Here is a 12,005-nt window from a genome sequence, read left to right as displayed (position 1 = left end):
CATCACTGGTCGCGCACTCTACCTGGAATGCAAGACCGAAGAACCACCAGACAGACATCACGTGGTCAAAGGGCTGACACACTCCCGAGGTCAGCCTTCAGGTCGAGCTTTGCTGGAATCAATGGCGTCATATGGTCGAACAACGCATCAAGTGCCTGCTTCATTCCTCACTCGTCTATTATATCTGCATATCAATATTATCGCGTTATTCGCATCCCATTCTGTTGCTACCCTGAATACCTCCTAGGATCATCCACCAAATTCTTCAATCTCCACGACTTTGGATCGTCGCTGAGGCTTGTACCCGGCAGAATGAGCTCCGAAAGAATTGGATGTGAAAACTCTAGGTCCGTTTCGTCCATTGAATCACTATCACCATCCGTCTCTTCGATCATAACATAACGCCCGACAGCGTTACGAACGTCGGCACTCAGTCTTTTCTTCATGATCATGAGCATGACACCGGCGATGTAGGCGCTTTTGGATTGCTCATATAAGCCACTGAAGCATAAGACGAGTGTCGATAGGAGAGATTCGCTGACTTCCGGGGGAGCGTTGCCCGGATCTCGTTCGAGTTGTTCAAGAGGCTCTAAAGTTAGGTTGGCGAGCTGGGCCAGGAAGATAGTAAGCGTAGAGTCGTAAGCCTCGAAACTATGGCGAAGGTAGTATAAGCGCAAGATACTCTCGAGTTGAACGCTTGCTCGGGTAACCATTTGCTCAGCTGCGTTACGTTGATGCTGCGTCAACAGCTGGTCGCCATCATCCCCAGACGAGATCTGCGACCGGAACAAAGTTACAAGAGCCGCATAGTACTCGCAACTGCAAACCTCTTAGCTTTTATATTAGGATCATCTGGCATAGCCACTTACTGTAGCATAAGATGAGCGGGGTATACGATACAGCGAGGCTGCAGTTGAACAGGCAAACCTCCATACCAGGCTTCCAACTTTGCCTGGATATGCAGAGCTGCACCCCAGGGCATCTTCCTAGACTCTTTGGAGCGACTAAAGCACATGACGCCGATCTCATTCTGGATGACCCGCAACTCGCACTGTGCTTTCATACTATGGGCGAATTCGGGTGAGTAGATCTGCTCGTCCGGTGGATAACGCAATGACATCTGGCCGTACCACTCCGATCTGCCATCGGCGTCAGGAAGCGGATCTGCCGGAATATCCAAGAGGCACGGTGGCTTGAAGTAATAGTAGCTCTGCAATCTGACAGAAGTTAGCTGAGGAATGATATTGAACAAATGTACTTACGAAAGCCATGCGGAAAGGGCCCAGGCAGTGAACGATTTCGCGTGTTCAAGTTTATTGTCATATGACCGAGGCGTGAAAAGATTCATTCGATGTGCCATGCTGAGCGCTTTGAACATGTAAGAGAACCCGACCCTATCATGACCAAAGTCGTTCATCGTGGCGTTGATCAGGCAGCCAGCTTGGATCGTTGTAAGCTTTGGCTGCCCCTCTTCTAGTTCCCATAGTCGTTTTGCTTCAGCCAAGAATCGATATGGCAGGCTATCTGGATTCCAGAACTTGGTCTGGTTGGCAAACAGTCGAGAACTAGCCTGTGATAAGTTAGTAAACCCCCATCCATGACAAAAATGTACACTCACTCACACAAGATTTGGCCAAAAGTGCATTGACGAGTAGAGGAGAGCAGAACTCAGCTCTTCTCGATACCATGTCTTCTAGAAAATAATTCTTGAAGAAGAAGAACTGTCTTGGATACTGGTTGACAAAGTAACTTTCAAGAATGTTACGCAGCAATCGATCGTTGGAGCTAACACTAGTCCAGTGCGACGGTTGTGCATCCTCAAGTAGAGGGTCCACCAACTTGGCCGAGGAAAAAGGCCTCTCGTAATTGCTCCTCTGGAAAGCAAATTGAGTCTGGGGATCGTCTCTGTCGTTATCGGATGTTTCGATTGCTTCCGATACTAGTGATCGAAAGTAAGCGCTCTCTCGAAGGCTTGGTGGTATCTCATCAAAATACGGAAAACGAAAACGCGACGACGTTTGGGGCACATTGGAAGCCTCAGCGACCATGTTCCCTTCTTGTATGTGCTTCACGACGGCCTCGGCGTTTGCACCGGCTCGAATACGGCGGAAGACACTGGCTGCATCCCTCTCTGGCAGGTTTTGTAGCATGTCGAACAGTTCTTCTTGGGCGGTACGTTTCTCTTTGAGCTGCTGATATCTACGCTTGAACTGACGTGACTCCGTTTCGCCATGCCGACATTCAGTCTCTCGTGTCACGCATGCAGTGCATTTAGGCTTTAATCCGTCGCACTGTTCCCAGGTCAGCAACAGCACCAGAAAGTAGCATGCGTGTACTTGCTCTTGACTTACGAACTCGGCAAGCCTCGCAAGCGTTGACGCGTGTAGCCTTTTGCCTTTCCACAGATTCTCTGCGAACTCCACCGGCGGGCGCAGGTAGGAGTGAACGCAGTGGTGGTGGGCTTCGTGCAGCTCCTTGGTCCATTCCTTTGAGACCGTGACGTCAGCCGCGTTGTTACTGCAGAATCAACTGCAAGACACCAGTCTATATAGACCGCTGCATGACTCCGTGAAAAATGCGTATCAAAAAAGTGCCACAGAAAGAAGCGTATGTAGTTGCTATCTGACGGCGGGTGGAGGAAGGCTCGAAGGGGAATTTCGTATCGAGGTTTCGTGGCGCCACTTCGGCGCTATTGCCGTCCGGCCAATCATTTGCAGCGTCGGGATCTTCGATCCTCTGCAGCGCGAGCACGTGTAGGCGTGCTAGCGCGTTCTGGCATCGAAATCGTTCAAGAGATCGAACCTTCCGCCATCTGAATACATAAGTAACGTGATATCGGCGAGCCACTCCGTCCTCGAGTCACATCATGCACTCAGGTCTCTTCCAAACCTGCCAATCAACCAGCAGAATCGGGTACGCATCCGGCCCTAAGGTCCATAACACTGACGAGGTATTTCAATCCTTAGCCACAGTTCCCAATGTCAGCCTGTGCCTAGGCAATAACAATGGCAATAGCGTGTTTCTCGCTTTCGCGGCGACTGCGCTCATTCCAAAGAATTTCCCCTCCAATGCCGAGATTATGATCCGACACCCAGTGGGGTCTATGCCGCATGGTAACACAATCGGTTCTGTCCATTGACTCGGTTTTCTGGTTCGCATCGAATACCTAGGTATCACACCGGCCTGTTCAAGAACGGATGCGAAAAGCCAGGCAGGGTCACTGTCGCGCCATTCCTCGGCATGGGCCTCCGCATTGAATGTGTTGTACTCATCGATTCCTAGGTACTGCACGCCCAGCCCTTCCATACTCTCCTGCGGCGTGGCCAAACATCTACAAAGAAGGGAAGATCTTGGCCGACGCACGCAAAACAGAGTTCGAATTGACTAACATGTTTGAGAATTTTCTCCAAACAGGCGCGAGTCTTGCATCAGTCATACTCTGGAGGAGTCTAGCGGTGTTGGAGAACAACGACTCTTCTTTATTCATCGAAGCGAGAGTGACGCGAAGTTGAGCATTGAAATACTGACACTCATCTTCATCTTGTATCGGTCTGGAAATATTGCAGTGTGGACAATAAATCCGGGAGCAACCTGGCTGACACACATTCACTCTGACATTGATCGCATCGTTCGAAAGCAACGCCACTAGATACCAATGTTTTGCTAATCTTCGCCTTTAGTGCCTGTCACGGGTCGCTAGCAAGGCTTTCGTTCTCCACTCTAATGACCACATCTTTTTTGAGCCACACGCATGGGCAGTATACAGACTTGAGATGGTTAATACCTATGTACTCAAGGGATAGGCTTAGCGTAGAATTAACATCAAGGGGCTATTCATAGAAGGATTCCGGTATGCTGGCTTTTTGGGACAGTATAATGATCGAGTTATCCAGGCAGTTCTTGTTCTGGTACCCTCAGCCAGCCGCTCCGCGGAGGTCCGCTTGGTCGGATATTGCCCTTCATTTCCACAAATAACGTGAGACTGCAGTACACTCTAGTAGCGACTACCCCACGCAAGCTACGCTGCTAGAAGAATACTCCTTTGTCATATTTACATGATCGCCTCTTGATATACAGCGCTGGCACAGACGGTGAGATATCTGCGCGGGCAGACGGCACCTGTTCACGCACAAGACTTCGGGAGTTTGCGTCGTGAGACATTCCACAACTGGTGGCTCGATAACTAGGTAGCACGGCATTATCTTTCCTGCGCACTCTATTTGCGTTACAGTCTCAAAGTTGACATGATGCGAATGTTGAAATTGCGGAATGCCATGAGTGACGTATTGGCACTGCGGCACTGTGGCACCGCCCTGAAGTACCTAGGTACCTGTCCCGACCGACAAGCACGCGGATTGTGCTCGATAACCATGGCAATGCGTTCCACCCCAACTCTTTTAGTTTTCTGGACCTTGAACTTAGTATGAACCATGCGAGGGTCCAAAAATGACACCAGAGATGGTGTCCACATGCCCGGCTTCCCAAGGCAGCCCAAGATTTGTTATTTCCGGTTGCAACCCCACAGATGTCTTTTGATATGCAAGGCCTAACACACTATTGTCTGACCTTTGGGTCCTAAAATCGTGGCTCGTGGTCAAAGTGTGTACTGGTACTCGGGGAAAGAGGTGAGAATTCGTCGGCAAATCATAGTCATCACATACCCAACTACCCAAAGTACCATTCAATGTCATTGCAATCGGATCATCACGAGACAAGCGCGCAAACAAGAAGACACACAAGAAGATGATGAAAGAGATGGATGATGCGCGCTCGCGACTCATGTGGGATGACTCGGAAGATGCCGAGATTACCACGCGGTACGCACGCGCCGTACTTTCGACGCTGTTTCGTCGCAACCGCCGGCTTCCACGAGCTACACACCCTCGACGTGAGCTTCTTTGCCAATCAGTTACTGGTACATTCTTTAGATCATCGACCTCCAGGCATGCGCCTTGTCTCTCCTCCTACATGTAAAACTTTGCGATCCGGGCCTTCAAAAGCTAGCCATGGACCACATGCAGCAACGATGAGCAGCGAAGTCGCGCTATGGCTATAACGCCGACACTGCCTCTCACGTCGCCGACCCAAGGCACCAACACAACGTGATTCGTGTCTGGATGCAAGCCCCCGGCTTCTTGGGCACAGCATATCGTGGCTATGGAATGATGGGTGGCCTAACATCTCCACAGCGAAAGAAATTCGCCGAAAGGCTCACCGTTCTCTCATAATGCTGTAGAAGATCGCTTCCACGCCTACGGTCGCACTCCACAAATCGTTCCATAACTCAACACGCGCTCAATCCAACACGCGGGGAGATGTTGTCGACAGTCTGTCTGCTCCTCGCAACCACGCTGCCAGTGCGTAGCGCCTTCACCGAGTTTTTCTTCGCCGGCAACGTAGGAATTGGCGACTTGAAGGCATGTCCTAAATCTTCATTCGGATGTGACGCGCCATCGGTCTGCGCCTTCGATGATCGCACGGAGAAGTATTATTGCTGCATACCAGGGAGTACAGATGCTGTGTGTTGGGGACCCAGTTCAGACTGCGATGGAGGAGACACGAGAACGCCCTCGGGCAGTCAACAAGCTTGCTCGACTGGCATCAATACCTTTTGCTGCTTGAAGTCAAGGTGAGCAGACCTCTCAGCGCCGCAATACTAAACGTTGCGCATGTAGCTGACAAGACCTAGCGAGACGTGCACGGAAACAGCAGACCAGACGAACATCTGCTGGAGTAAACTAGACAACCCTCTCATTTCCCTCAATGCGACCGCCGTAAACGAAACAGCGCAGTCTCTCATAGCGGCTCGCCCTTCCGCCCCTACGTACGCGATCAGCTTGTCTGCTCTACAAGCACTTGCGCCAACCACCGCAGCTGCATCGTCAGCAACTCCGAGCGCATCCGGACAACCCGTTGCTACCACCTCACCGTCTGGAGGAGCACAAACAACGGCTTCCTCGCCCCCTTCACCAATTGCGACAAAGGACAAAGCGTCGGGTCTCTCAGGTGGCACGATAGGCGGCCTGGTCGGTGGAATAGTCGGTGGTCTCGCTCTACTCGGTCTGGCTGGATTTCTGTTCTGGCGCAGAAAGAAGAATGGCAAGCGAAATCCGTATGAGCCCGCCAATTCGCATACCGCGCCTACATACCCAGCCGGTTCTCCTGGTGAAATGGACTCAAATCAGACGTATACCCAGGGACCAGCAACTGAGAAATACGGATATGCGGTCAGTCCTGTATCGGAAGTGCCTGCCGATAGGGCACCGGCGGAGCTACCAGCTGGCACGACATACACTAGATAGCGACAAAACTTCAAATGAAATGGTGGGCGCAGAAGAGGAAAAGCGCATATGGATCTTGGGATGTTGTCGTGAAAATATGATCCTACGCAGATCTGCACGATTTGTAACTGTCAGCCAACCAGTCTCGTTTTTGTTCCTCGTGCAGGCAAGATCGCTCAGTGTATTACCAGATATCACATCACCAAATCTCACAGGCCCGACACTATCGATGAACATCAGTTGCGAAATGTCACAATATACCCAACAGTAACTGGCACCATCTTCCAACTCCCCCAACAGTGTAGACCAAATATGTACCCTACCTCACACCCTATCAAACTCTCTATAAATCTCATCAAACTCCCTCATCAACGTCACTCCATCCACCACGCTCGGCCACTCTCTCCCTTCGACAACCACCCCCATCCCACCTTCAACCCATTCCGCATACCTCTCATACACCTCCGCCACGCTCCTCGCGCGAAGACCCAACTCTTTCTGCCACTCTGGCCAGTCCCAGCCCAAATCGCGCACCTCATCAGTCGCGTAATCATGGTGCTGAATCGAAATAGGGCCATCATAAGAGTCACCAGACATGAGATAAGGACCTGGCGCAGTAACGCGAAACTCTCCTGTCTCGCCAGCGATGTACCACACGAACCCAGGTTCGCCTTTAAACGACTGGCCAAGGCGGAAGGAAGCTGTGAGAGTGGCGCCGGGTACTGTGACGCGTTTCTCGGTACTGAGGGTGCCGTGTGCAGATATCAGATCGGGTACATCAGTCTTTACGGCCCTGTTGACACTCCCATCAGCTCCCAGGAGCTTCAGATTCGGTCGCTGGATTTGCATTTTTGTATGAGATTCTTCCCATCCGCCGAGTACCTCGTGCACGTAGTCGATCATGTGGCCATAATGGATATTGATCGGATGTCCTCCCACCTTCCTATCCGCAAAATACTCCAGAGACTCAGGGAGAGCGTCCCGCTGCAGCAAGTTGCCAAAAGCGCGGACTTGGCTGCTGAGTACTTTTCCTATGGTATTTGCGGCTAGTAGGTCTTTGAGTCGAAGGGTGATTGGGGCGACCCGTCCTTGGAGGCCGATGATACTGTTCCGCGGTTCATGCATAAGTTCTGCAAGGTGTACTGTGCTGGCAAGGTCTTGCGTCACTGGCCATTCAATGTACACTGCTTTCCCTACCTTGAGGCTCGGTTCAGCGACAGAGGAATGTACATCGACGCGGGTGCAGACGACGAGGAGGTCGATATCTGGGTCTTCTGCGAGGGTGCTTGGGTCGCCATATGCTTTTACGTCTTCGGGAAGTGCGAATGTCTTCTTTGCTGCTTCTGCGGCTTGAGTAGAGGAGTTGAGGAGAGCGACAAGCTGATAGTGCTTCTTGCCACGAGGGGAGAGGAGATATGGGAGATGAGCGTCTGCGGCCCAGGTGACCTTTGCGGATGACGATAGACCAACGAGAGCAACGCGGATTGGTGGCATATTGAGTGAAATTGGATGATGTTGGTGGATTTTTCTTAAACTACCGTCAACGGGCTATATGCCTTTCAGATATAGCCGAATTCAACTTCGTGGTCCATTGCGTATTGCCCATAGACCCTAAGTACGATGTTTATGGTGTTACCTTGTATAGCCGATGCACCATTCATGGGTTGCATCACTTACCAATGCAGCAGGCCAATCGCAATAGATATAAGCTCTCTGACATGACGACAGCTGACAAAACTGTTGTCAAAAGCTCGTCGCTTCTCTCGATACTTGCACAATAAAACGCAGAGTTGGTGATAGAGCTGACAAACAAAGTGATGATAAAGCGACACCAACCATTACGGTAAAGATCGTCATCTGTCACCATTGGCTGGAGAGGCACAGTGATAGGGAGCCCTGCAGCTCGCGAATTCGAACATGGAAGAGAGACGGATATGACGAGAAAAGGTTTCCCACAGCCCGACTATCTTCTTGCTCAACCGCAATTCACTCCGACAGCCTTCCCCAACACCCCCTTCACGACCACGACCTCCGCACACTCGTCGCGGAGCGGAAAGGTGGAGTCGGACCGATGTGAGCGCAGCGCACGCCATACCCAATTTAGCAACAACACATAATCTCCATATTATTACCTCCTCTTTCATCGGGAACAAAGACTGAATCTCCCAAGACGTTTGAGAATGAAGTCCTGACACTCAAACTGTATGGATAACCTTTCCGGGGAGCGAGGGCGTTAAGGGGAGGAAAGTGACAGGGACAGCGGAAAACCGGCACGGGTAACACGGCAATGACGGCTTGGCGATTCCACCGCGGCGTTCTTGGCTTGTTTCGGATTGGGCAGTGAACGACAGGGGAATCGGCCTGACATCTGGGTCTGGGGAACTGGGTCTTGAAGCTGGGGGTCTCGTCGGATTCCTGCGTTGATATTAATCGTGAGGATTGTGGTGACGACTTTGAAGTTTGCACTTGAGAGCTGGTGGTGAGGGTGGGCATTGGGCGTAGTTTTGGGACTGGCGTGCGGACAAATACGCGTAATTCAACGTCAGTCTATGTTGTACAGGTCTAAACGAGTGACAAAAAGCATGGTAAACGATAGGGAGCAACCCTGATTGTGTTCCAATCCTAAAATGAGCGATCCAACCAATACACTGTTCTAACGGCTCCCCTTCCTTCTGCGCGCATCCTCTGCTTGACCCTTGGCGCGTACCGAATTCTCTAATTGCCCCTTGACAGGCCTTCCACCAAAGATAGGGATAGCCACCCGGGAGTGCGACATGTCAAATGTCCCAGCTCACACCAATCTACCGGCCCAAGTTTGCTTTTTCATGAGCATAGTCTTCCTGGAACCGGATAGTTTGCAGCTTCTCTGCGTAATCAACAGCTTGCACCTGGGAGTTTGACCTGAACGTGGCTTCGCTATCCCTGACTTGGTTGTTCCACCTGTACAGCTCCGGGCCAGGACCCATAGAAACTGGGCGAGAGAAGCGGTTGTGCTGGTAGACCGAGCCGCGCTTGGAGTCCATCCTGGTGTTCTTAGGAAGGGCCTCGTGGATAGATCGTACGCGAATCTCTGCGGGCTCAGACTCTTCGATCGCTGGGATCTTCTTGTAACGGTAGAAAGCATCGAGGGCGGGGATGGAAAGGCCGTGGACGACGATGGAGAAGACGACGAGGAAGTAGACGACTGGGATCATGGCTGCGACAAGGTTCTCTTCTTCCTCAGTCTCGGCCTCGCCTGGCTTGGGGAAAAGGTGACGAGTGTGCTCGACGTAGAAGACGGCTCCGATACCTGACAAGCGTTAGTTCATGTCACTATCTGAAAGGATCGATGCAACTTACCAATGGGTCCGAAGTAACCCATGAACAGCGCCTCCTTCCAGTCCTTGACAACGTTGGGCATGACCTTGTACATCAGGAAGATGGCTGGAATACGACGGAAAGCGAGGATGAGGAAGCCAAGAATCATGAGCCTTCCAATGGTGATACCGGTGACATCTGGCATCTGGAACTCGGCCCATGGGATGATGGTTCCGATGTACATGAAACCACCGAAGTTGAGGATGACATCGAAACAGCTGTTGACCTCGTCATGGCGCTTCTCGGTTTCCTCGAGGTAGATTCCGTTCCAGTTCATGACGTTTCCGGCGACGAAGCAAGCGAGGAGGTCGTCCGTACCGAGCGCGCCGCAAACGCCAATGGTGAACAAGCCGAGAGCCATAGGCCAGAGCAGAAGACTCTCGGAGTCGATCCACTTCTTGCGCAGGGCGAACTTGACGGCGAACATACTGGCGACGCCGAGAATGACACCGATTGCGACGGACATGACGATGATGTACAGCCATCCCTCAACAATCCACTGTTCCATGGCCATGGGGACACCGCCACCGAGACGACCAACTCCCTCTTCGCTGCGCTTGGAGAGCATGTTGACTGCCCGGTGGGCGATTTCCTTGGCACCTTCTATGCCGGTCTTAAACTCGACACCATCAAGTTCGGCATGGCGAATAAGGTACGTAGCCAAACTGTTCGACTCGTCAGAGAAGCTTCTTGAGTTGGAGGGTTGTGAGACTTACAGCAGGAAAGGGAAACCGAAACCATCGTTAGCACCAGCTTCCGACGAGATGATCTCTCGCAGCGCGCGAGGAACAAACTTGTCAGCAAAGGGTCCCTTGGCTACGGCTTGCGACAAGATAGGATCAGTGCAAGTAACGCAGGATCCGATAACAAGCGCAGCCAAGAAGGTAAGCTTGGGAACTGTGACGAGAATGCACAAGCTAGTGCAGATCCACATAATTGTCATCACAGGGAGAAGGCAGATCGCCATCTCCTTCCATCGGGCTTGTTGGTACTTGGCAGGGAGTTGGAATCCAGCGATGACCAGCTGCACACCAATGACGATTCGGCACATGCCCTATATGATGCTCAGCAGGGTTCAATATTGGGGTTTTGTGAATTTGCGCTCACCAGCGTGATAGCTTCTTGCTGCCCCGTGGCAGCTGAGCCCCATTTCTCCGCATCTAGGAATCTGGCAGCTATCGGTCCTAGGATGACACCGATAAGAACGGCAGGTACTGTAAAGAATGAGTTCACTGCTTTGAAGAACGACGGCGCTGCGTCGGGCGGTTGTGTACTTACAAGCTTCACCAAGATACCACACTTGCTTGATCTTGACTGAAATGAAGCCGTATAGAATGATGAAAGCGCCTGCACTCGAACGTCAGTGTCTGCCTGTCGACTTTAGCCTGTCGAACGTACCTAGGACGGCGATGACGATGTTAAGCTCGCTAACATCGAGGGAAGGCATGGTGAATGGCCCTGTAGGCGAAAAGCGGAAAAGACGGAAGGAGTGTTTTCAAGGATTCATGCGCGGAAGGAACAACAGTAAGGGTTGAGAAAAAAGGGTGTGGAATGAAGACGACCAGCGGGAGCGAGTAACTGTAAATAGCAGACCAGCCGTATTTACAAGTCGATTAAAACCAATATAAGCAAGTGCAAAAAGATGGAGAACGAGGGATTTCCCGGACTGGTTCGGAGAGAATTGCGAGCGCAGTGATAGGGAATGCCAGCCTCGATTTCCAAGTTCTTGGGTGCTGAGCCTTGTTACTTCATATCTTTACACGCGTCACGGACACAATGCACTTCGTTGACTTGAAACAGCAGCCGCCAGGACATTCTTGGCTTAGCAGCCACTCCCGCCATTAGGAGGCTTACGACCGGAGCCAAGCGGTGAATGGGCTATGGCGGATGGTGCCAAGCTCATCTGTAGCGCTAGCTTCGAACGCGACGTGTGGGACTTTCCGCCTTAAGGCTCCCTTTGACCCTGTCATGTTACACCTGTGGACGTCGGGGAAACATTCAAGGTTGAGACACAGGAGCTGTTGAGACAGGTTGACCTTGTACGCGGTGATTGGCGCAAATGAGGAACACACAACGGCGCAGGTTCTTTTGTCCGGCTGTGAGCATTGCGGCTCGGCAAGCGTCTCAACATGACAATGCCGATGGGCGTCTCGATTTGGCGGAGATTAGTGGCTCTGCACAGAGTTTCCCTGCCAAGTCCGCCAAGTCCGCTGTGCCAAATACAGAACAAACCCTGCTAGGCAAAGGAGCGCGACACCCAGTAGTGATGTTGTGCATTGCGACAACGCAACAGCAGAGCCTCCTTTGCAGATCTTTGTCCTGCAGCTGTGGCATCCCGATCGACACTTGGCTTGGGGACGCGTCCGC

General features: G+C 51.8%; 3 protein-coding genes across 3 annotated transcripts; all 3 read right to left on the bottom strand.

The window, feature by feature from the left end:
- Positions 1 to 227: 227 nt before the first annotated feature.
- Positions 228 to 1,063, bottom strand: J4E83_002519 (uncharacterized protein; the record flags this gene model as incomplete). Its single annotated transcript, XM_049329465.1, has 2 exons — positions 228 to 819; positions 870 to 1,063. The coding sequence occupies 2 exons, from the start codon at positions 1,061 to 1,063 to the stop codon at positions 228 to 230; spliced, it is 786 nt and encodes a 261-aa protein (XP_049191144.1).
- Positions 1,064 to 6,605: 5,542 nt separating this feature from the next.
- J4E83_002518 (uncharacterized protein) lies at positions 6,606 to 7,775 on the bottom strand (the record flags this gene model as incomplete). Its single annotated transcript, XM_049329464.1, has 1 exon — positions 6,606 to 7,775. The coding sequence occupies one exon, from the start codon at positions 7,773 to 7,775 to the stop codon at positions 6,606 to 6,608; it is 1,170 nt and encodes a 389-aa protein (XP_049191143.1).
- Positions 7,776 to 9,082: 1,307 nt separating this feature from the next.
- On the bottom strand, positions 9,083 to 11,085 carry J4E83_002517 (uncharacterized protein; the record flags this gene model as incomplete). Its single annotated transcript, XM_049329463.1, has 6 exons — positions 9,083 to 9,570; positions 9,621 to 10,303; positions 10,355 to 10,692; positions 10,746 to 10,852; positions 10,917 to 10,985; positions 11,037 to 11,085. 6 exons carry the CDS (start codon positions 11,083 to 11,085, stop codon positions 9,083 to 9,085), a joined length of 1,734 nt encoding a protein of 577 aa, XP_049191142.1.
- Between the last annotated feature and the right edge of the window lie 920 nt (positions 11,086 to 12,005).

Source organism: Alternaria metachromatica, assembly GCF_023757995.1.
Source record: "Alternaria metachromatica strain BMP 0045 chromosome Unknown scaffold_4, whole genome shotgun sequence".
NCBI classification, from domain to species: Eukaryota; Fungi; Ascomycota; class Dothideomycetes; order Pleosporales; family Pleosporaceae; genus Alternaria; species Alternaria metachromatica.
Note: the sequence above shows the minus strand (reverse complement) of the source record. Positions and strands in the feature narration are given on the sequence as shown.